The sequence below is a fragment of the Parasteatoda tepidariorum genome, chromosome 10 (assembly GCF_982258835.1).
Source record: "Parasteatoda tepidariorum strain Cologne lab strain chromosome 10, Ptep-v5.0, whole genome shotgun sequence".
Taxonomy (NCBI): Eukaryota; Metazoa; Arthropoda; class Arachnida; order Araneae; family Theridiidae; genus Parasteatoda; species Parasteatoda tepidariorum.
The window spans coordinates 82,570,305-82,596,634 of NC_141764.1; the positions used below are offsets into that span (position 1 = coordinate 82,570,305).

Here is a 26,330-nt window from a genome sequence, read left to right on the forward strand (position 1 = left end):
TTTCCTACAAGAAAACAATAAAGGACCGAGGCTTAAAATTATCAGATCAAGATAGCACACATGTATGTGGTTTGTATGTGCACTTTTTTTCTTTATAAATTTGTGATTTATGCAGAAAAAACTTACTTTTCATTAAATTTTAGATATAGTTTGGTAGTCTAATATAAAAAGCTAGTCAATGAGTGAAAACTTAATGATTTAAGATTTTGTAATACTATTTAACAAAAATATTGTAAGAGCATCAATATTTTCACACTAATTTTTGAATTAACATGTAGTCGAGCTGATTTGCATAAAACTTTGCCTCAATAGCAGTATTTCTAAAGTGAATATAGATGGATTCCCTTAAAAGTAATAGAAAATGAGTTGATAATGAAGAAAGTTTTGTTTTGAACTATGTGAAGTAAAGAATGTAAAAAAGAAAAAAAATAGAGCAAATTATTTACATAATATAACAACCATATAGCGAAATTATTAGTCAATAAAATTTAGAAGTTTATCATGGTAGTTTTGTGTGTGACATGTAAAGTTTAAGTATAAACCCGCCAGTTTCATAAACCAAATTTTTTAAAATTTATTTTATTTCTTCAACAGATTAAATTTTGTAGAATTTATAACTAAAGTTATCATATTTAAACAATTTTTAAAATCAATAAAAGTTTTTAACAATATATAACAATTTTTAAAATCAAAAAATTAAATAAAATTCAGTCTGCTCAAAAAAAGAGCTTTATGTTTGTGTATTTGAATAGTAATTTTACAATTTAGGAAAAAATAATATACAACTATTCCAAAGCTAAAATCATCAAAATTTTAAACTTAATTTTACTGAATTTATAATTTTGGTATATTTTAGATGAAGTTTGAATTATTTTTTTTTACTTACTTAATTGTATTTTCTTCCACAAAAGATTTTCTTTTCTTTTTACTTCTCTGTTTCTTCCAATCTTCCAGTCTCCTCCTAAAACTTGATCTGTACACTTTTGATCCCGCCAACTTTAACAGCTGATACTACGTACAAACTTAATAAGTAGAGTTCCAATCATTTTTACGAGATAAAAAAAAATTCCATAAATGCAATGAGAACGTAATTTATGTAATACGTAAAAACTGAAAGAATATTAAATGAAAATATTTCATGTCTTGCAAATTCAAAGTTTTATTTATTAGCATCTGTCAAACTAAAATTATCAAATATCAGTTCAAATTGACAGAATATTGCCCATTAGTAGCAAGCAATAAAAAAAACGAAACTAAAAGAAGATTGATTTCCATAGTTTAATATGTAAAAATGTTTAGTTTATAAAGAATAACTTTATTTAAGAAACTGTAATCTTCCACATCCCCGTAGCACATCAGATCAACATCTGATGGACATTTAAATCCAGATCGATTTACCAAAACACAAATTAGCTGATATGTTGCCAAACTAGTTGTTTGAATAACATGTCTTAATATTTTTGCTAATTTGAGAAGCGAATGACTAAGACATATATTTTAAGAGAAATACAATTTGTAGCAATCTATTTTGAACAATTCTAATCAATATAGCATAACGAATAAATTTTTTTTAATAATCTGAAGTTTAATAGTAGCAATTTACTCTTAACCGTGTTTATAAGATTGTAACTGAAACTGCAAAACTAATGTTTATATTTATAAAAGTGAAACTATACGATATAAAAAGAAATGAAAGTATTTATAAATAAATCTGTTAATATTAAGTTCTTTTATTGTTTTGCAATGTAATGTGTTTTAAATTCTCATGAACTATTTAAAAATAAACTTTTGAGTTATCTATTGCTGTATTCATCGCATTATTCTAACATAATGACAGAAGAATGTCAAAAAGCAGAAGCAGATGCGGTTGAATTTGTCAATCGAGCCATTGAATTTGAGCAGCAAAAGAATTATGACGCTGCTATTTATTATTATAGAGTATGGATATTATGTATTATTTTTACTATCTTTACTTTATACTGATGTTCATATCGTGGATAAAATGTATATTTGAATCTCGATTTTGTATACTATTCATATATGATAATTATGAAATTCAAGAATAATGTGACGTAACTACCACTATAAATATTAATTACTAATTCACTAGTATAAAAGAAATGTTAACTTGATTGTATCTAGAGTTACCTTTTGGTGGAAGAAGGTTGACATCGCCCTTAAACTCTCTCTATAATATTTCCAAACTGTTAAAATAATCGCTAAGTTTTTTGGGGATATTTGGTATCATGATCTCGCGCCAACTACAATCACTAAGGTACCTAACAGATTTTAAACTTGCTAACTTTTTAAAAAAAACAAAACATGTAGATGTTAGCCCGGGAGTGACTACGAGTTATACCTTTCGAGTTGGTCTCGGTGATATTTTTTATTAGTTCCTCGCTGGCTACTGCACGGAAGCTGCCAAGACTAGACGATTAATCTGCCACAGATTACGCTACGGAAAACTTCCCAGTTTTTGGCTACTCCTGGGCAGTGCCAGTGAAAAATGATAAAACGAAACTAAAAATATTTTTCACCGAATGGGGCAAACTCGAAATGGAGACTTGTGCCTTTTCTAGGGGATATTTTCGTTTTGTGTTCTGTCATGATAGATAGATCAAGATAGGGAATGGAGTTATTGAACTTCCAGGCAGCGGCTCGTGAGAAATTAAAAAAAAAAAACATCACAAAGAGACTATCTCGAAGTGTAAAACTCATAGCTACCCGCGGGCAATCGTCTACATGCTTTTTTTGAATAAAAACCAGGGTTGGCAGGTTTTTGACATGTGACAGTTTTTGACAGTTTAAACCATGGTTTAAACCGTCACGTCAAAAACCTCACTGTCAAAAATGTCGAAAATGTCAAAAACCTATATTCATATGTGAAATTTAATTAATACATAAAATTTATATATTTTTTAAAGGATAGTGTTTCTAAATATGTTCTAGAAAAAATAAATTTAAAATTTTGAAGAAACACTTATATTTTGAATAGTAATCAAAATCTTATACTTTTGAAAACTCACATCTTTTGTAATATTATGTATTCGTTTTCATGTGTTATTGAAAATCTGCAGTGATATTATTAAGAAATTTATTTTTAACCAAATTTAGTGTATAGTATAGATTATACTAAAAATTAGACATTTTTAAAGATAAACATTAGCAGTTTTGCACATTAGGCATCTTCTTTTAAAGAAAAATCTTTTTAATATTCTTTTAAATCTTCTTAATAATCTTTTTAACATAAGACAATACAAATTTAAGTGCTTTCTGTTAAATACACAGAGTAGTTAGTGTCGATTTACAGTATATTCAGCCTATTCATTTACTATGCTGAAAATTTAGTTTATCCAAATACTTGTGAATTTCATTTTGCTGAATACGATATAGTTTTGTTGAATATCTAAATATTCAGCTGTTAAATAATTACTTCTTGCTTTCAAGATATGCATTATTTGTATTCTTAATACAAGTGGAGAAAAAAAAATTAAGAGATAAAAATTGTTTTAAAATGATAAGTGTAATAATTATAAATAAATATAATAAACAATATGAATTATATTTATCATTATTCATAAATATAACTACTTTTAAATTCAAATTAACATACTGGATAATAAAGATATTCGGTATAACATTAAAAAAAAAAATTTATACACTTGTATCTTATATCAAGTTTGTATTTATACAACATAACTTGTAAGTTCCTTATAAATATTAGTTATATGTTCCTTATATGTCAAAAATGCATAGTAATAAACTTTTAATTTTCTTAAGTATCAAAAAGAAGAAAAAAAAATTTTTAAATATAAATATTTAAACAATTTTTGTGCAAAATTTTTCTGCACATGCATTTGAATATAAATTTCTGAGATTTTAAATCTGTTATTTTACCTTAATTTTAATTAAAAAATATTTTAAAACCTGCTGATTACCTATAGTATAATTAAATTTCAATATAATGCATGGCAACTGTTGGTAGTTTTGAAGTTTATATATTTTCTTGGCAAACTTCAGTTTTTGACATTTTTGACGGGTTTTTGACGGTTTAAACCAGTATTATACCCTTGTCATGTCAAAAACCACTTTTTGACGTCAAAAACCCAACCCTGATAAAAACTTTCCCTTTTAAAACCAATTTGGCGCCTTGGGGATTGCAATTGAAGTGGCTGATCATGACAGGGAGTTTTGATTTGCAATTTTTTTAAAAAAATAACCTATAGTGGTTTGCCTGAGGGTGGTTATAATTTCCTTAAGTTGGTCGCCTTCTGTGCTGTTACTTTCTTATTTTCTTTTATTTAGTGTTTGCAGGTCTCTGCCCAGCAGTTGCCATGATTTTGCAATTATTCTGCCGTAGTTCACATTAAGGAACTCTTCCAACAATCGAGAAATCTTTCTCCATTCTGGGGAAAACCTCTGTGTATGTTCTTTGTTTAATTTATTTAAAATAATTGGGCAAATACAGTTGATGTGAACAGATATAGAAAGGGGAAGATATCCCTTGTTTTTGTGTTAGTGAACATTATTAAGTTTAGATAATATAATTTGTATCATAAATTTATGACCTAACTTAAAAATGTTTAATATGTGTGTTTTCCAAACATGATTATATTCATCATATCTGAGAATTTTTTTATCTGATAGTTACATCTCTTAACTAAATGTTATATTTCAATTACCTTTTAGTTTTTGAGATAGTCATGGGTGAGTTAAGTTTGAAACACAAAGCTATTAAAGTAGAATTATTTCAACTTTTAAAATGTACAAAATTGTTCAATTAATCTAGTTTGTAGCTTTCATATAGCATAATTCTTTATATAATGATAATCATTTGTCACTTGATAATCAATTGTTTCAAATAATTGTGTAAGTAAAACCAATTAAAACAGAACAGATCAAAATTTTTAAGAAAAATGCATTCTTGCAATAGCCCAGTGTAGGCCAAGGAGTAAAGGATGCTAAGGCTCCTCAATTTTGTGACCAAGGCATGATGGTTGTAACATGGTTAGCATTATATATAAGCTGATTTACCCATGGATTGGAATCTGCATAGTCTACTAGCTGCCTAAGATGCCTAATCCTAGACTTTCACAATAACTGTTCAATGCATTTAGACTAAAATATTTACAAATAATATTCAATTCATCATTATCAGAAAATTACAGAACATATACTTAATGGTCTGCATAAAGTGCATCAATTAGATTCCTAATTTTCTAATGTATTAATTGTATGAATTTTTAAATAAGATATGCTATAAGGTACGAAATCTTATTTAAAATATACAATCAACACAATGTTAAAAATATTTAATTATTCTGATATATTTTCTATTTAAACATTGAAAGATATTTTAACACATTTTATTGAGCATTAAATTTTCGGGAATATTATTTGCAGGTCATTACCTGTTTGCACCAATTAAAATCACCAAGTTTAACTCTCCAGTTCTTATATTTTGAATAGATTAAAATTGTGTGTATAATGGCTTCTAATGATTTTTGATTGATGCTTGGCTAATGATTTTTGCCTTTGATTGTGGAATATTTTTTAGTTTTGATTATCACTGCCCGTTTTCTATGACTTAGTGGCATTTATGTACAGATACTGAGATTCAGAAATTTTCCTAAATAATATGTTAACAAGAGAGAAAGTAGGAATATTTCCAAACTTATTTAAGTCTTTACATATCACAATAGTTTGAAATGTGCTTCACCGACTTTCTATGATGGCATGAACTCCATAACATATTTAAATATTGTGAGTGCACTCCTTTGCAAAATTAAGTTGCAAAGACCAAATAACATTTAAATTGCCAAAACATAAGATAAAACAAAATATAACTGGAGCTCTGTTGTCGACAAAATGTGAATTGAATAAATTAGAATATTAATAGTCTTTTAGTTAAGTCTTATCCTTCTAACTGATAGTCGTATTCTAAGTACAGTACAGAACCCGTTATCCGGAAATCAGAAAACCGAAACGAAATTCGATAAATTTTCCAGCCTTTGATAAAAAAAATTTTTTTTTCTTCATAAGATTTTAGGATTTTTCTTTCTTTTTTGAAAGATGTTTACCTTACCATCATTTTGGAAATAATCATTAGTGTATTACTTCATCGTTTTTTCTTCTTTTTAAGATTATTTCCAAATATTTTTTTTTAGTTGGGTTTAACAATAAAAAAAAACGGCTTTTTGTAGCGATTCAGAAAACTCGAAAAATCAGTTATCCGGAATAGAGATGGTCCCGATCGTTCCGGATAATCGGTTTTCTACTGTATTTAATTGATGTGCATCAAAAAGTAATACAAATGGTGCCGTCTTTGATTTTTTTTTTTAATTTTAAGTTTATATTGTTCTTTGCAACCAAACAATTTTTTTAGTGTGGCATTATTTTTAGTGCTTGGTGCAAAGTAAACTTTAATTTGTATGCTTTGCAATAAATAATGAAACATTCATTGTATTTCTTAAATTTATATTATCCAGGATAAAATATCTAAAATTTACACTTTAAAAACCTCAGCCATAAAAACAAGCTTCCATGCCTTACTTTGTAATTCAGGAACTCATTTTTTGTAAATTTTATTTACAGGTATCTGCTCACACCCTTTCTGCCGCTTATCTCTTAGGATCCCAAATTGCAGGCATCAGGGAGAAATCTGATGAGTATCTTAAACGGGCTGATGATCTCTGTAAAATAAGTATGTTTAAAAAAAAAGGAAAACTATAGCTTTAAATTTCAATTTATTACCTAACTTTTCACTTTGTGCATCGTATATAGTTATCTAGGTTTAAATTGATGTATTTGATTTTATATCCTTTTTAAAATCTTGCAAAATTCTTTTCTTTTTTAATGATAAGATATGATACATATTAGATAATATGAATACTAAAATTTCATTGCTATATTTTAGAGGCAGAATGTAATCTAAATAAACCTGTAAAAAATGAAGAAAGTCTGCAGTTAGATAGAGCTGAATTTCTATTACGTCAAGGTTTTGAAGAAGATGAAAATGGCAATGATAAAGAAGCTACCGAACTCTATTTACAAGCTGCTGAACTTTGTTTAAAAACAGTAATTACTACTTCTGTTACAAATATCAAACATTTCATTTCTAAAATTAAATAGTTTTTTCATTTTTAAAATACTACAGTGAGACAAAAAAAAAAGTGTCCTCAAAACTTTTTGTTTTAAGGATACTAAACTTACACTAAGTGATCTTAATGATGTGAAAGTTTTGCCTCAAATTTTCTAAATAATTAGTGCTTCTAAGCAACAACATCAGATGCCAAAATGTACTTTCTCTGAATAAACATTATCTTTTTTATTCCCGGCAGCTATGGATAACTGCAATTTGAAAAGTATGGTTGCTCCTGTCTTATCAGCAGAAAAGTCGAAAGTTTGGCCTGTTAATTTTTTCTTATTTCGTCATATCTTTTAAGTCAGTCTAAAACAATTCATATAATTCTATGGAAATTTTTTTAAAAATTATTTATTTTATTTCATAATCATAAATTGTATTTTTTATAAAACGAATTTGAAATGTAATGTGCATGATAGTTCACATTTTTTTAATTACGTTAAAATTTTAAATAACAAATTTCAAAATTTGATTGAAATTGGTTTTACTAAGTTATAAAAATTTTGCCTACATTTTGTATCTAGTCACTTAAAATTAAGTAATTCAAAATTATGTAAAGATTTGTGAACCTTATAAAATTCGAAATGTTTCTGATGACCAATATTACATAATCTAAGAAAAAAATCATAAATTATCATTATTACAGATTATTTTTTTGTGTAGAATTATCTTTGTGTAAGTGAATTTTGTATGCATTAAAGTTTTAATTTCCTTCAAATATTATTCAGATGTGGCATCAGTAAAAAATGAAATTAATATTAAGAGATCCAAACTTTTGACAGACCAGCTAAATTACTTAATATTGTGTATTTCATGTAGCAACTTTCAATCATATCTTGATGGTTAGAAATATAAATCTGTTGTAAAAAAGGTGTCTTTATTTGAAAATAAATACAAATTTTATGCCTGATTTCACAACTTAATTAATAGTCTGCACTAATTAATTAGCATATTTGAGGTTGCTTTTTTGAATTATTAAAATTTACATTTACTATGTGAAATTCTTATCATTAGAACAAAATGTATTTAAGTTGATGTGTTTTTTTTGGATTTACGTCTGTTACATATATACTTTCTTACATTGCATTTATAATTTCTTAGGACAATGAAAGTTGAAAGAATATTTTTTATTCATAAATAGTTAAACAATTAATTTTTCTTTATGAGTCATTTTAGCTCTTTTAATTTTATAATAATAAATTTTAATATTGACAGTGCAGTATTTCTAAATATTTTTTTATTTATTTTTCTTCATAGAGAAAGATGACTAAGGACAAAGATTTGCAGTTTAAGTTGTCAAAATTAGCTGAGAAGGCTCTTGACAGGTTAGTTTTTTTTTTAATTTAACCATTATTAAGTTATTTCAGAAAAAACATTTAAAATTTTTTATATATCTCAAGCTTTCTATTTATATTCATTATTGCTTTAATGAAGTGAACTATTGTTCTAGTGTCACTGTATGCTTAGAATTTATAGAAATTTGCGTATGAAGAATTTTTTGTGAATTCATTGTTGCAAAGATTTTTCTGCAAACTCATTGCAATTTAAATTACAATTAATTCCTAAAAAATACTAGCGAATTTAGAAGTGAATTTTTGCATATTGTTTGAACAGAGAATGAAGGAATAATAATTAAAAAAAAATAGGGATTGCATTCTTTTTATGTTAGGGGCATAATAAAGGAACTTCTGTATGACAGGGTGAATCCTGAAAATTGTTTTGTTCAAAATTCTTAATTTCAAATTGGGTAATAGTTATTATTATTCTCAAATATTTCACAAAATTTTTTTCAGTTGAATTTAAAAATATTTTTTTCTTCAGTAACAGGCCTAAAGTTTCCTTTTTTCTGTTGAAAACTTAGATTAGATTTTTTTCTTTTTTTTTTCTAAAAAATTAAGCATAAATATAACAAATTTTAGCTTTTGAGTTTAAAAATATAAAAATGTGAAGTAATAGAAAAAATATGTATGAAATGTAACATTTAGATTTCCTATAATCTACCTTTTGAAATAAAAAAATTCTTAGCTGATTTGTTCATGAAAATTAAGTTTTTCATATAAATTTAAGGTGACCTAAATGTTACTTTTCGGATATATGTTTTTTGGTGTTACTTTGAATTCTAAATTTTACTTTTTTTTTAGCATGAAATTTATAAATTATTTTATAATTAAAAAATTGAAATTTATGTGTTGGGTCACAAAAAGTGGAATTTCAGAACCCTTTTGGTAAATTTAAATGTTTTATAATTTGACTAAAACATTTTATGGTAAATATGTAAACATAATGACAACTTTTTATTGACTTGAAATTTTGATTTTCAAGGAAAATAATTTTTGTAATAGAACCTACAGTATAATTGATTATTTTAGGGAAGAATTAAATGCAAATGCCGTCCAGTCCAAAACACTTCTGTGAATGGTTCATAGCTAAATTTTGTTGAAGTTTCATTTAAACAATGCAAAAATATTGAGGAATTAGCAATTAACTATAATGTAAAATTAACAACTTATCAATTAAACTAATATTAAATCTGGATTCTTATCTTTAAAATCTAATAAAAACAATTGAATAAAAAATTGTTGATTTTATTCTTCTCACCTTAAACTTTTCTAGATATTGTAGTCTAGTTTTATGTGAGCAATGTGTCACAGTTTAGAAATAGGCATTTATCATGAAAAATAGCTATAACAGGAAAAAAAATACCAATTAAACTGTAATTTTTAATTCATGATTACATTTTTTTTAATATATATATATTTTAAAAATAGTCACTTTTGTTTTATTTGTGAAATTTTTTAAAGAATTTTATTTATGAAATTTTTTTAAGAATTTGAATTTTTTTTTCAGAATTTGAAAGAAATTTTTAAGAAGTGTAAAATTTTTTAGATATTATTTGAGTTAATGCAAAATAACTGCATAGTTATAGGTTTTATAATTTATTAATGCAATCTTAAAATTACTATGAATTATGAAATTTATACTGATATCAAACTAATAGTTAGAATTAAATATCCATATTCTTTACATACAATAAGTGCTTAGTTTTAACATATGGGGTTATAAAAAGTATTAACTATTTTCAGAATTGATGAATGTTTTAAATAGATTTTAATAGTTAATATTATATATTATATATAATATTTTAATAGTTATATATAAATTATAATAATAATAATAATTTAATAGTTAATATAATGTGAATAGTTAATATTATGCACCCTGTCCAAAAACCAATTTAGGATGTCCAAAACTCCACATTTGTTTGCTCCTTTATCAATTTATCATTAAAATGCAGAGAATATTCTAATTAGTTTCTTTATATATTAACCGTTAGGTATTTTTTATCCATTATTATAAATTTCTTAACCATGAAAATTTAGAATAAATTTGATTTGTTGTACTACATGATGCAGCAAAACATGGACAAAGTTAGACATAGAACATATTACATCATAGAATAGAAGTTAACTACTAATTCCCTTTTAAATTGTGTGCTCGTTTCTTTTTGTCTGTCATTATAATTACTAAATATTTTATAATATATCTCCTGGTTATTTATTGTTTTTAGCTTTTTTACAATGTCAAGCAGTAGTGCTGCTATTTTAAAGTTGTTTAAGCAGGGAAAAAACTGTGTGAAATCATTTATTTGCTCTGTAAACAATATTTGTACACAAAAATTTGGAGTCTTTAAAGCAATCACTTCGATGGGAATTAGATAGATTAAAGGCCGAAAACTTTCTGCTCAATGCTGAAAAGAATTTGCGCCTCTGCATTGTTGCAAAAGGCGACCACTTTAAAATCCATTAAATTTATTAATTATTACATGTCTAATCTTAAAATTATTAGTTATTTTTTTGTTTATATTTTTAAAAATAAAGTTATATTAAGAAGTTTAAAAAAGTTAAAGTTATATTATAAAGTTATATTAAAGTTATATAAGTCCAGGGGTTTTTGCTGTAACCTCCAATAAAAAAAATTCTCAATTTTTACCAATTGATTAATGCAACAAACATAGTTAATTAATATTTATTTATTTATTTTTTAAAAAGCAGTGTTATGTGGCATTTTTATTATTACTAAATATTTTAGGGCCGAAACTCTGAAAGCAAAAGATGTTGAATCATCTCTTGATAAGAAATGCCCTCCTTGTCCGACCACACCTTTGCCAGAACTTTCAAATCTCAAAGTGAATGAAGTGCCTAACCAAAGACAAATCTTAGTTAATCAAACTCCTAGTTCTCCAGCACCACAGCATCGTGTCACTGGAAGTAGTGCTTACACTAAAGAGGAAATTGCTGTTCTTAGGTCTGTATTCTTTGTAAACTGAAACCTTAAATATTTGTAATTTTTTTTTCTTCTTCCTTAGATCCATGTTTTTTTTAATTTTATTAATTTTGCTATATCTTTAAGAATATTGAAAAATAACCACGCTAACAAAAATTTTGTATCATAGATTTTACAAATTGTGTATGAACCAATTAAATAAAACGTTAAATCAATGGATTGAAAAAGATTGATGTCATGTGCTTGTAAGTAGCATTTTTCAATATGTATTGAGCATTGAAACTCTGGGTAAAACTTTGCAGAAAATTCCTATCTATACACTACTTTCCTACGGAATAACATTAGGAAACCAATTTTTTGATGCAGGAAAGCTTGCAGCTAAAAAGTCGGGACTGGTGCTCAGGGGGTAAATGGGGTATTATATCATTCATTAACTAATATTTTTAAAATGACAAATTTTCTACAAAACTAGTTTTTTTATGGCCAGTATTGCTATCTGAGACTTTTATATTCAGATAAATTTTTTTTTTTATTTAGTTGCATATCTTATTTATTTAAAACTTTGTCTTACTAACATTCCATTATTATAAAATTTTGGACGCATTTCAAAGACTACTTTTTCTAACCTTTTGCTCTATTAGTGGTATGATTTGTCAAACTTCTTGTTTGAAAAGTTGCTGTTAAATATTGTTGTGTATTATTAAATTCAATATTTTTTATTTCCTGAAGCAAAGTTTAAACAAAAATGTCTGTAGATAATGAAAGTGATATACAAAATGTTATTTTTAAATATTCTTTTCAAATGCATGTTTTTTCTTCTTTTTTTCGTAATTTCATTCCTGGTTTAAGCTTGTTTATGAAATTTTTTAGATTGTGGTGCAATAGCAGTATTTACAGTTTTAGAGAGGAATCAATATTTTTTAGTTAAGATACTTAATTAATATAATGCATTAATGTGAGCACAAACTTGTTCTTTAATTGATTTTTGCTATCAATTTGTTAAAACTGTTAATTTGTGTGAAAACTAATGTGTTTATTTCTTTTTCTTTTATTTCATAATCAATTAGTTTTTTACTGTTATGTACAGGGTGCGTAGCATTTTTTAAAAGCCCTTAAAGGTGCTTTATTCATTGGGTATTTTTAAAAAGTGCTTATTTTTCCCTTTTTCAAAATGAGATTTCTCCTTACTATGTTGATTTTCACTGCAAATTATGCAAAAAGACACAGTTCACATTCTTCTATTCAACGTTTTCACAATTAATTCAACCCCAATCTATTTCGGCATAGCGTATTGTCAGTCTGTAACGTATGAAAAAAATTCCTTTTACATGATTCAGAATTTCATGGTTTTTGACAATTGTAAAAAACAATGTCAAAAGTTTTTTTGACATGAAGGTTAAAACAAGATAGAACTGTTAATTGTCAAAAACTTTCCAACCCTGCCTGGTTATGATATTTTTTTAAAGTGCTTAAAAATATTTTTTGAGTGCTTGAAAAGTGCTTAAATTTTTTTTTTGAGTGCTTGAAAAGTGCTTAAAAGGTGCTTATTCTTTTGTTGAATAATTTGGCTACGCGCCCTGATGTAGTTTATCACTTTAGGATTATTGTGCATTATAAATATCTTTATTTTTTAGGGTAACATCCATAGTTAATGGCAGAGAATATGTTCCATTTATGTCCATAGATCTGAAAGAAAGATTTGCTTATCCACTTCCATTTAGTGATAAAGATGGTAAACTAGCTTTAAGTCCTAAACAGAAAATTTCCTTTGCTAGGTGGGCTCGTCCTGAGGATATCTCCTCTAAACCTGTACTTATTGAACTCATTGATTGTTTTAGTATTAGGCAGGTAATTTACTTCATCATCTAGTCTGTTTAATATATATGTGTAATCATTACTTTGTTGCATTTATTATTTTATAATTTACAGACTATAGTGAGTGATTGCTCATTTATTGCCTCACTAGCTGTAAGTGCCCTTTATGAGAAAAGATTTTCTAAGAAGATTATCACTAGGTAATTTTTTTTAACTGTATGTTGTTTGTATGGCATGTTGTTTCGAAAAGATTTGTTAGTAGCTTTTCAGAAAGAAAATCGAATTGTTAATTGAAAATTGAATTGTTTTTTGTTGTTTAATATTATGTTGTTGATAAAAAAAACTTATTATTTATGGCTTACAGGTGATTAATTATAAACATTTGAAACAGAATTTATTGTAACAAACTTATTTTAATTAACTCTAGCTAATTTCAATGTATATTTTAAAGTTAATTGATCAAACTTGACATTTTTGCAAACAGTTCCTTAGTATTTTTTCCAGATGAGTACTGGATTCATGATGTTTTCCATAAAAAAAAAAACGTTTTTTTTTGCACTATATGAAATAGGCAACAATAAGGCTCTTAGTCCTACTACTGCAGTATAATATATTTAGCTTTTTATCTTTCTTCCATATTATTCTTCTCCTCATTTTCTTTTCTAACATTAAATATTGTAATTTTGTGTACTCTACAGTTTGATATAGTGAATGATGCGATACATAATTCTGACGTATTTTAATTATTCAGACTGCGAGTATTGTTTTGTATAAATACTTTTTATGGAACGCAGTTTTTTAATTGACTCGCAAAAAATAATGTTGCCTATGTGAAGCTAAGAAATACATGAAATGAGTGCAATGCATTTTATATTAATAAAAAACAAATACTTTACGGAGTACTTTTCAAGTACTTTACAATACTTTTACTGAAAAACAGAATTTGTGGTTACAAGGTGTGATTGGTGGTTAAAAAAGTCACCTTTTAACCACCAATTCTGTTTTCCAATTTTTACTCATAATTCTTCTTTGTGTTATTTTTGTGTTTCTCTTTGTTATTTTTAGAAAAAATAAATTCCGACACAGTTTCTGATTTTAATTAGCGCACAACATTAAATTTGCTAAATTTAAAATTTAATAATGGAAGTCAGTAAAAAGTTTTATTGAAATTAGTCATATGTTGACTTGTCTGTAATTTTGAATACATGTTCAAACTAAACAGAAACAACTTAAATATTTGTCTGCCGAAGATAATGTGTTCCTTCTAAATAAAGTTCTTACTTTTGTTCTAACTTTTTAGTTGCAGATTCCAATTATATGCCAGATTTAATGGTTAAGGAATTTACTCTTTTTTACTTATATTTACTTGTGACCTTGAGTATTTTTTAAAAAATTTTTTCTAACTTTTATTTCTTCATGTTAACTTTTATTATTTTTTTCAGTATTATATATCCACAAAACAGAGCAGGTGATCCTGTATACAACCCTTGTGGAAAATATATGGTGAAAATGCATTTTAATGGAGTTCAGAGAAAGGTAACACTTACTTCCCCTTGATTATGACTTTGTTTCTGAATGAAAATTTTTTAATTTAAGAAATAAATTTTTAGATAATTATAGATGATTATTTGCCAATGGCGTCTCATGGTGAACTTCTATGCTCATTTTCAAGCAATAAAAATGAATTCTGGATTTCATTATTGGAGAAAGCTTATATGAAAGTTATGGGTGGTTATGACTTTCCTGGATCAAACTCTGTAAGTAATTTCCTTAATGAATAGTATTTTTGTTATAATTTATTGTTTTAATAATATACTCAACTTGTTATTGTGAATTACAGTTCTGGAAGATTTAATATGTTACTGGTTGTCCGCGCATGTGCGCACTATCACAAGAGCTTTTGTAGAGCAGAAGATGTATATATGTTAAAGAGAACGGCAGTCATTCTCGTGCGGGAATTTCCCCCTATATCTACATTTTCTTATTTCATGTTTGTGTCTAAAGAAGCATGGTCGGTCATTTCATATAATTTATGAATAACCTCTATATCTCTAATATCTTATATGCTGGTAATATTGATGCTGAAATTTCGTTGAAAATTTCATGAACAACAAGTTAACGGTTTATTGACTACATCTATTTTGGGAATATTTTCATGCACAATATACTATATTTCTTTTTATCAATACATACATTTTCTAATACATACTTCTAATACATACATCTAATACATGCATTTCCTAATACCCCATTTAAATGCTCATAGCATTTAAATGGGGTATCTATTGGTTGCGAAAATTTGTGTGATCTACATTCCAAATTTGATGGTTTTTGAAGATTTTTGACCTTACTAAATTTTAAGATACAACTTCTCACGAAAGTCAAAATGGTGGAATAAGAATTTTTTTTTTTTTTTTTTTTTTTTTTTTTTTTTAAGAAGTGATTATTAAAGACTAAGAAGAGATTTTTGTTTGAAATTCTTATCAAAGCTAGATACCCTGTTTAAATATATGTGACTAAAAACTGGCCACTGTTTTTTAGTATCTTTTATTCGCTTCTTAAAATATATTCTGTAAAATTTCCTTTAAGAAATATCTCTCAGCAAATATCTTTTTTTTTTTTCAAATTGTATCTTTTTTATAATATATATTAAAAAAATTACAAATGTAGTATTCTTAATTAAACAACATTATTTGTAAGGATTCATATAATTAAGTGTAATTAACTTTGTTCTATTAATATCTCTTTAAAATTTAATTATTTAATTTTATTCATGTATACCAGAACTCCAAAATATTAATGAAATATATTTGTTTTATGCTTGTTAAACAGGATCTTTACCAAAATTTGGAATATTTGCCATTTTTGTGATATATAGTTATGGAAGCTGTTATTCATTTACTTTAATTTGCTACAGGCCACTTTAATTCATTCTTTAATTAGCACTAAAGATTTCTATTGAGTCCATTAATTGATTTTCCTAAGTTGCTGAATGATTAGTTTAATATTTTTTTCAGATATTGGAAAAAAAATGATTAAGATCTGAACTGTCTAAGAAATATTTTGTTATGTGGTCTTCCTATGCATAATTTTTTTTCTAAAAATATGTATTTAAATTATGCTTATACTATTATTTTCCTTTGTATGGTAATACTTTAAATATATTTTTATTCATATATTTTGATTATTTCAAACTTTAAAAACAGAACTGTGCACGCCTAGTACTATGAATTTTAGCTCTGATTTGAGAAAAAAATTATTTTTGACTATAGTTAGGCCTACATTAAAAATTGCAGACGTATTTTTTCTAACAAAAGTACCCTAAAATGTATTAATTTTTTGCAGTTTTCAAATAAACCCTTGTTTCTTTCTTCATTTTTTTACTCATAGACAAATTTATTTAATTGTTTGGAGCTGAATTTCATAATTCTTGAAGTTCTTATTGCTAAATATTTATTCATATATTTGAAAGAGTATTTTATATTTTGGAAAAATATAAATTTAACACAAATTATATGTTTCTTTTTGAATTGTAATATTGGCATAGAAAGCATTACAGACAGTTATGTGTTTTTTTTCTCCTTGAAATTTTAGAGATATAGTTCTGCAACAGTGGAAAAGCATTATTACACTTATCTCTCGAAAAATAAATTTAAAAGTGTGTAAAAATTCCTTATAACATGGATTTCTAAACTTTTCCTAGTTATACCAACCTTTTGAGATTTGAAATTGTCTTTCAGTACCTCAAGCACATAATATTCGTGTGTGGTTTATTGCTTATTTTATACATAATGTATGTTTTATAAGTGCAAATAAGAGATGAAAATATAATTGTAATTGGTAAAACTCATACTTAATCTGTTAGTTGTAACAAAAAAGATGGGATCAATAATAATACACAGCATAAAATTTAAAAATATAGCAGAAAATATAAATAAAAAGAAATTAACATATTCTGGTATTAAGAATTTGTTTAGTGCAAGAACTTGCTACTGATAATATAACTTTTCAAATTATGGCACTATCTTAATATAGCTACTAAATATTCTTTTCAACATTTATTTTCATGCAATATTTGCTCTTTTGAAAAGTAACTGCTTAAAAACCAAATTTACGCAGGCATGAAGTAACAAAGAGAGTTTGAACCCTCAAAGCTTTTTCACTTAGAATAGGATAATAATATATTAGATACATCCAAAAGTTTATAAACTTAACCTTGAAACTTTTCCTTTTTGAATAGCAACAGATTACTATTCAGGGATTAATATTAGAGTTGAAGTAATAGGCAGCTCAGAACACCCTTTGTAACTCTGACAGGCATCCTTAAGATTGCCGTGGCACACATTTTGTCACCCCTTAGCTTTTAGCCTTTTATTGTTTGTGAAAACAATATTTACATTTGAGTAACGTTTCTCGTTTTTTACCAAATTTGCTAATATCTTAACCACTTAAATCTTATATCATTAATGTTGCACCTTTAATTTCTTGAGTCACTCTTTATGCAATTTCGTTTTTCTCTTTTCAAAATCCAGATTATTGTAAATCAAGATTTTTAGAATGTGTATTATACAAGCTCTAATATTGAATTATACTGATTTTTAGAACATAGATCTTCATGCTCTGACTGGTTGGATTCCAGATAGAATATCAATTGACTTAAATGATCCTACTTTTCCCAAGGATGCTATCTTTAAAAAGCTGCTTGATAAACACAAAGCTGGACACGTGCTGATTACAGTTGCTACTGGAGAGTTAAGCCAAGATGAAGCAGATAGGGCAGGTTTAGTTCCTACTCATGCATATGCTATGTTGGACATTAAGGAAGTTATGGTAAGCTATGAAGTTTTGATCATTTATTTTATCTTTTATTCACAAGGAAATTTGCATTATTTCATTTAATTATCAGATTACCATATTTTTTCAAATATAACCTGAGAAATGTTTAAACTAAGTGGATTTTTCTTTGAAAATGTGTCCTAAGCTCAAAACTTGTAAATAAAATTAAATTTAAAAAATCTGGCGTTGTTGTTATGAAGACAAAACTTTTAAAATTATTTTAAAGCAATTAAATTCAAGGGGTGGAATATTTTTCTATCTATGCCATGCTAAACTAAAATGTTAGATTCCGACAACAATATTTTTGGCTATGATTACTGTATGCATTTAATTATTGTCTTATATTTAGGCTGCGCTGTTTGCGCTAGTCATATTTTCTGTTCCATTTTATGTTTGTCTGAAAGATGAGCAGGAACTGTATGTTATTTCTGTTGCTGGGTTTAGCTACGTGGATGAATCCTGATTAAAGCAGACCCCTGTAATTTTAATTTTAAATAAAACTTTTCCGAAACTTCTTCCCTTTCACATGGAAATGTATTGCAGCTGAATTGGCTTATAATGAGCAACAAGAGACAGTAATATTTTCTCCTTACAGCTGAGTGCTTGTAAAAAAGGAGTCCACGAAAAATCTTAAAATTTCCTACATACTTACTAAATTATAAAATTATTATAATTTAGTGAGTGAACTTTAGTATAAAAGTTTATTTTTTAATTTTTCTACAGCACTGAAGAAATTAGATAATTTGCTTTGTTTTGTATTAACCTATTCTTATTGTCACATTGTTTTTTTGAATAAGACTGATGTCCTGAAAAGCATCTTCGACATTAAAAAAGAATTTATCAGCTAGAAGCATCAAAAGCGAAAAATCATAAAATTTCCTACATGCTTACTAAATTATAAAATTATTCTAATTTAGTAAGTAAACTTTAGTATAAAAGTTTATTTTTTTATCTTCTACAGCATAAAAGAAATTAGATAATTTGCTTTGTTTTGTCTTAACCTATTCTTATCGTCGTATTGTTTTTTTGAATAAGACTCATGGAAAGCATCTTTGACATTAAAAACGAATTTATCAGCGAGAAACATCAAAAAAGAATTTTTTTAAGGTAGAGCTAGATTTATAGAATTAAACAGAAATTTTGTGAATAATTTTCTCTAAGACCAGTTTTTGCTTGTTATAAGCATGCTTCTCTCAAATAGATTTAATAATGTAACTAACCAAGTATTTCTAATTTTCTCATTAAATTTAGGTTCATTATAAGCAAGTTTGACTGTGTTTTACTAATTCTATTTTAAAGTTAGTGTTAGTTTTATTGCTATATTTTTACCAATTTTCTTTTAAATCAAAATTAAAATTTTTGTTCTATAATTGTATACCTTGAAGTATATCTTGTTTTTAGGGAACACGCTTATGTCTGCTGAAAAATCCTTGGAGCCATTTGCGATGGAAAGGTCGTTATTCTGAGCACGACACAAAAAGCTGGACTCCGCAACTTAAGGAAGCTTTAAGATATGATCCCAGAAATGCCCAAATGTTTGATAACGGTAATTATGACAAAACAGACATTTTATTACTTGCATTGAATATTTTTCAAAACAATCTTTTTATTTTTTATTGAAAATTAATATTACTTTTTAAATTTTGTTTGATTTAAAATTTTTTAATTTTTAGTGAAATTTTTAGCATATGGATAAAACTGCAAGCTAGGCAAGATTTTGCAGCACCTTAACAAGGCTCATTATTTCAATTCTGATGCTTCATATACTGATCACAGATCAAAAATTATCGTTTTTACTAAGTCTGATTTATTTAAAAAAAATGTACTTTTCTGTTAGTGTAATTTAAATTAAGTGCAACAAGTGCTAAATATTTTCTAAAATTTTTTTTAATGATTAAATAATTTTGAAATGAAAATAAAGTTCTTGAATTTTTTTCACCAAATTTCATCAACAATTATCATTAAACAATTGTCTTAAAGACAATTGTCTTTTTTATTACTTGAATAAGTATTTTGATTTTAATGTATTATATCTGAATTAGATAACACATAAGTCTTGAACAATAAAATATACATTTATATTTTAAGTAAGGATGCTAATTTATTGTTTTTTTTAAAATTTAAAATCATAATTATAATAATCATCTAATAATAATAAGAATAAATCATAGAATAAAGGATCAAAATTTCATACGCAAGTATTCAAGTTAACAGAAGTGGAGAGTAAACTATAAATGTTGTGCTCATGTGAAATTAATTTGAAAAGCTAACTATATTGAATTGTAGGTGTTTTTTGGATTGACTTTGACTCTCTACTTCATTTTTATCGAGTAATCTATTTGAATTGGAATCCTGATATTTTCAAATACACTTATTGCCTTCATCAGTAAGTAAATTTCATAAGTTACATTTTGCGTAAAATAATGATATTATACTTTATTTGTAGGTAATTCAAAAGTATTGATTAACTTGAAATATTTTGAATATATTTCTTAAGAGAAATTTACAATACAATTGTCTAATTAGTTGAAAATTGGGTGAGAAACAATGAATACAAAATACAGATTGTCCCAAAACGACCGCATGAACTCTGCACAGCTAGATTCCTCATTGGGAGTACATAAAAACTGCCCAAAGAAGTGTTCCTGTACGATCCATAGTTTACGAGAAAAATATGAAAAACAAAGTATGACGTCACTGCCGGTGCAAGAAAAAACACTTTATTGAGCATATTAGTTACATATCAGTACATAACACTTTATTGAACACGTTCGCCAGATCTTACACCATTGGATTTTTTCCTATGGGGCCATCTCAAGGAACTGGTGTATCGAGACGTAGTGATCATACCAATGGACTTAGTTGCTCATCTGCATGCTTCTTCTACTTCGGTGGATCCCGCGATGCTGCAACGTGTGATGACAGCCATTCCATGGCTTGCTGAAACCTGCCTCGACATGCACGGCGGACACTTTGAACATCTGCTTTAAATTGTGCATAGTATACTGCTGTTAATATGTTCAATGAAGTGTTTTTTCTTTCACCGGCAGTGACGTCATACTTTGTTTTTCGTATTTTTCTCGAAAACTATGGATCATGCAGGAACGCTTCTTTGGGCAGTTTTTATGTACTCCCAACGAGGAATCTAGCTGTGCAGAGTTTATGCAGTCGTTTTGGGACATGGTTATGTTTTATTTATGAGAGCTCACGATATTCATTTAATTAAAAAAAAGAACAGTTATTACTGAAATTTAAAATTATGTGAGACAGAAAAGATATTGCAGTTATGGCACATTATTTTTACTTCTGCCTTTGTTTTCAAGATTAACTCTGGAATGAGTTTGGCGGAGAAAAAAACAAAATTTACATTAGGAATCTCTTAAAAATAAATTAGCTTCTTAAACAAAATTTACAACACAGTTTTCTAATTAGTTGAAAATTATGTGACAAAAAAAAACATAAAATATTATTTTAATCATAAAAGTTTAAAATGTTAATTTAGAAAAAGGTTATTACTAAAATTTAAAATTGTGTGAGACAGAAAAGATACTTTTGTTATAACACATTGTTTTTACTTATGCCTCAGAAATGTGTTTAAAAAATTTGTTCACATTAAGTGTGCAACACCAATTATTGTTGATCTTTAATGTTTTGTATCAAAATTTTAAATAAGTCAAGTATGATAGAAAAGTTAAATGATGTATAAAAAACAATTTTTGTAATATCTATTGCAGAAACTATACCTTTTTTCATGGTAGGATAAAGTTAAGTTTGAGAAATTATTTAAAATTAAATCCAATTTAATAATCTCACCCAGCTTAAGAAATTTTAAAGTCTACTGATGAATAATGAAAAAAAAAAAGAAAAAAAAGTAGGGAGTGGGCATTTTTTAATTGTGATCAGACTATTTTAATCAGCAATTTAAACCTTTCTTAATTCGAAGTCATCAAATAAATATCAATCTTTTTACTATTTAGTTTAAATTCAATACTTAAAAGGAAACTAATGCTTACAAATTATGAAAAGTATTAATCTTAATTATAAAAATGGGAATTATGTATCTATTTTATCTCTTAAAATAGTAAAGGCTTAGTGTTATTTAAATTCATATCCTGTGGATGAGACATTGTATATCGATCTTCTTAGTTTTTAGTTTAAAATGTTGACTGCTACACTGTATTCATATTAATTATAATAACAAAACTAACTATAATGGGGTATAAATCCAGCTTTAAAAAATCTAACTAATTTTGATTACTATTAAATTATATTTAAATTAGATATATCACTTGTTCTTGTTAACTCGTGTTTTACAATTTTAATTTTTAGTGTATTTTATTATACTGTGTATTTTATTTTTGCTGTTATTTTGGTTTCAAATTATTTCTGGTCTAGATAAAAATAAAAATTTGTTTATTTGCTTATTTGATTAATTATATTTGTTCATTATTATGTATTAAAAACTGTTTTAAAAATTTTAACTTTAGAGCTTGGAAAGCTGGAGTTGGTCCTGTTAAAGATCTTTATAATATTGGTGAAAATCCGCAATACTGCCTGGATGTTAAAGCTGCAGGGGCTGTATGGGTTCTTTTGACACGACATATTGTCGATCGAGTAAGTTAACAATTTAAATTATGATTTGATCAAATATAGCTGAAAGAGTTACTTTTCGAAAAGTTATTATTTTGTACTTCATTAAAATGTTCGCACCCCAAATTTGTTTTGATTTAAACCACATTTAATGGAATATGTTTGTGTTTGAAAAAATATATTGCTGCTGAAGCATTGTTTTCTCAATAAGTCTTTTGCTACCACTCATAATTCAACACAAGCGACTAGGGACAGGACGATTCCATAATACAAACGTACTTAGAAAATTTAGAAAGGGGAAAATGAGCTCGATATCGGGAAAACGTTGCTGGTGAGAGCTTTAGCTTAGTAAAATATCGCCTTATTTTAGCGCCAACATTGGAAGTCAAATTTTGGCGGGATTTTCTGAAACAGAAAAAAAAACTTAACTAGGGTCATCAAAAAAAAAGAATTGATTATTAGGCTTTACAGAGAAGACAGTCAGATTTGATTTTTTTTTATCTTCAAAGAACGTTTTTGATGCAGAGAGGTACATAGCTCAGTACTGTTGACAATTATCGGTCGCTGTTCCAGCAATTCTGTACATGTTGGAGGAGCGTGAGGGGGGGGGGGGAGTGTATGTTTTTTTTAAGGCCAAGTGCCATTGCCCGGTATATATTTGCCCGGCATACCCTACACTGACGTCTTTTTAAGGTCAAGTGCCATTGCCCGGTATATATTTGCCCGGTATACGCTACATTGATGTTTTTTTAAGGTCAAGTGCCACTGCCCGGTATATATTTGCCCGGTATACCCTACACTGATGTTTTTTTAAGGTCAAGTGCCATTGCCCGGTATACGCTATACTGATGTTTTTTTAAGGTCAAGTGCCATTGCCCGGTATATATTTGCCTGGTATACGCTGCACTGATGTTTTTAAGGTCAAGTGCCACTGCCCGGTATATATTTGCCCGGTATACCCTACACTGATGATTTTTAAGGTCAAGTACCATTTCCCGGTATAATTCTCACATTTCATACTTTGCCTAAAAACATCCAGTATTCTATACAATGCCGGCAACATACATATATTAAGATCTAAATTTAAAAGTGAAAAAAAATTAAAAACAAATTTAAAACAGATAACAATATTAAAAACAAATTTAAAACAGATAACAATATTAAAAACAAAGACATAACGAAAAAATTCAACAAATAACTTATTTTATACGAGTTCGAAAATGACAGCAAGCGTTGCAAAAAATAAACATAAAAACAAATGCGAACGGTGTCGGTAAACCTTTAAAATGTAACCAATACGCCAAGGAAGCGAACAAAAAAATCCCCAATATTCTCAGTGTAATTTCCCTATTTTCACTCTTCCGACGAAACTCTTAGTTTTTAACGTTATGGAATCGTCCTTCCCCTAGTCGCTTGTTAATTCAACTATACTTACTTGCATTTAGTTATTATGTGTATGTAATGTAAATGAATCTTAAAAATTTTAAACACTTAAAGAATGCTTAAAAATGTTAATACTTAAACATGCTTAAAATATTAATATTTTAAAAATGCCTAAATATACTCTTGCCAAATTTCCTGGATTTTTCCTGTTTCGTCTGGTCTCTTGATTTAATCAAAAATTCTCCCACTTCCAACTATGAAACCCTAAATGATTGACTTTCTTATGGCTGAACCCCTACATTATAAATAAAATAATTAGCATAATTGTGTGAAAATATTAACCACAAATAGTACAAATTACATATTTTGAAAACATTAAAGATAAAGAATGAATTCTTTTAAATCAGTCTTGGAATTTTGTTTCATGTCCGACAGTTGATTTAGCAGACCTGTTGTGCCTTTTAGTTTAGCTAAAAATTTGCTTTTATTGTGCATAATTCCAAAACAAAACAAACAAACGAAAAAATTAGCTGATTGATGATTTTTGTTGAAATAAAAACGAATTAGTGTTGTAATGAATGTTGAGAAAAGTTATCAGTAAAAGAAGTTTCATATTGTTGAAATAGGTAATTTTGTTTTCAATTGAATAATTTGGTAGAAAAATGCAATCAAATTTTTTGCAAAGGAATGCTATATTAATAATTTTAATGTTATAATTTTTTTTAAGGTATTGCAATTTTTTAACGGGTATTTTATTTCAATAATTTTATTAATAATAGCTGGTATATTAAATAATAGATTTACTAAGAGATAAGTTCCAATTCCCAGAGTCCTGTTATCCTTCCTCAGAACTTAGGGTTTTGCGTAATACCTTTTGTATTTCACTGTTTTAGAAAAATCGCATAAACTGTGAAATTTTTGAGAAAAATCCTTCTCAAAATAAATTTTTTATTCAGTTCTTTGCTTGTTTGAGAATTTAAATAAGTATTTCTTCAAAATAATGAACTGAGTCTCAATTATGCTAATCAGTTAAAACTTTTTCCTTATTTAAAAATTCTGAACTTTTCAATTCCTTTTTTAAATTTAATTAAAGCTTTTTCTTCTTAAAATAACTAAAGAATGTGTCCTAACTACCCAAAATCCATTATACAATTACTATTACCATTCAAAATCATGAATTTAAAAATAAACATATTTAAAAGTGCTTTTTTTGTTCAAGTTTATTCATTGCCAATTCAAAATGATAAATATTGCAGGCTATTTAATGATAACAGTGAATGAATAACATAAAATTTGTGTTATTTTATAAATTTCTAATTTTGTAAGATGTGCTCAATTTTTAGTAATAATTGTTAATGATATTTTTTTGTTGATATTGATTAAACTATTATTCCATAGGATGATTTTGCTGAAAACAAGGAGTTCATTGCTGTCATTGTGTATAAAAATGATGGGCGTAAAGTGTACATTCCTAGTAAGTATTTAAATAATTATCTTGACATGTTATTAACTGAGGTGTTTAGTTAAGAAATATGTTAATTAAAATTTTAATAAAGAGAAAATAAGCTTTAAAATGTATAGAAATATCAGGAAGCTGTTTGCAAAACATATTATTCCAATGAAACTGCTTTAAAGATTTAATAGAATTATTTATTGTTGTACATTTATAACTGATCATAATATGTTATTAAGCGTACAAATTTTAGTGTTTTCAAAATGTAATTAAATATGTATTTTCACTTAACCCATGCCAGTGATTGCAAGAATATAGTATGATAATTTTTTCTTTTTTATGGAGTCTTTTTCAAAAAACTCCATATTTTGAGAAATAATTTTTGGTAAAATAATTTTTTTGTACTAGTGTTTGTGTACATATTTGTTGTGAAGTTATTAACTGAAATTTGATAAATTTCTTTAACTAGTAAATTTTAGGCATACCAAACGTACATGTATTATAAATACTACTCCCTCCACTCCTGCATGATTATCTTAATAAGTAAATCACGAAGACTCACGAATATGAAAATTTAATATGTAACAATTAATAATTATGTTGTACAGAGTGAAAAAAATTATAACTTTTGATCTAATGACCGGATTTTCATGTTCTAGGACTCAATTTTAATGGCTCAAAAGGGTGACCTTAAATATGCTAATTAATTAGTGCAGACAATATTAGGTTATATTCTGACTTTTAAAAATCTTACTTTTTTGAAATTTGATTTCTCAGGAACTATTCAACCGATTTCACTCATATTTTGAACTCCCCTAGCCAGTC

The 26,330-nt window shown here is 26.7% G+C and overlaps 2 protein-coding genes across 3 annotated transcripts in view; one reads left to right on the forward strand and one right to left on the reverse strand.

Moving 5' to 3' along the window:
- The window catches only part of LOC107443034 (uncharacterized), a 52,062-nt gene extending 50,656 nt beyond the window's left edge, over positions 1-1,406 (reverse strand). Inside the window, exon 1 of one of the 2 annotated variants that reach the window (XM_016056777.5) lies at positions 887-1,406. The gene's annotated coding sequence lies outside the window, so the exon portion shown is untranslated. The remainder of the gene's footprint in view (positions 1-886) is intronic. The other variant, XM_016056771.5, reaches the window with a different exon arrangement.
- A 205-nt stretch (positions 1,407-1,611) lies between these two features.
- The window catches only part of LOC107443024 (calpain-7), a 33,148-nt gene continuing 8,429 nt past the window's right edge, over positions 1,612-26,330 (forward strand). Inside the window, exons 1-14 of the mRNA XM_043043804.3 lie at positions 1,612-1,938; positions 6,595-6,703; positions 6,917-7,077; positions 8,402-8,469; positions 11,234-11,449; positions 13,063-13,276; positions 13,358-13,443; positions 14,686-14,779; positions 14,854-15,000; positions 17,846-18,073; positions 19,481-19,625; positions 20,366-20,465; positions 22,567-22,693; positions 25,451-25,526. Coding sequence (XP_042899738.1) covers positions 1,831-1,938; positions 6,595-6,703; positions 6,917-7,077; positions 8,402-8,469; positions 11,234-11,449; positions 13,063-13,276; positions 13,358-13,443; positions 14,686-14,779; positions 14,854-15,000; positions 17,846-18,073; positions 19,481-19,625; positions 20,366-20,465; positions 22,567-22,693; positions 25,451-25,526 — 1,879 coding nt within the window. The 5' untranslated portion in view covers positions 1,612-1,830. The remainder of the gene's footprint in view (positions 1,939-6,594; positions 6,704-6,916; positions 7,078-8,401; positions 8,470-11,233; positions 11,450-13,062; positions 13,277-13,357; positions 13,444-14,685; positions 14,780-14,853; positions 15,001-17,845; positions 18,074-19,480; positions 19,626-20,365; positions 20,466-22,566; positions 22,694-25,450; positions 25,527-26,330) is intronic.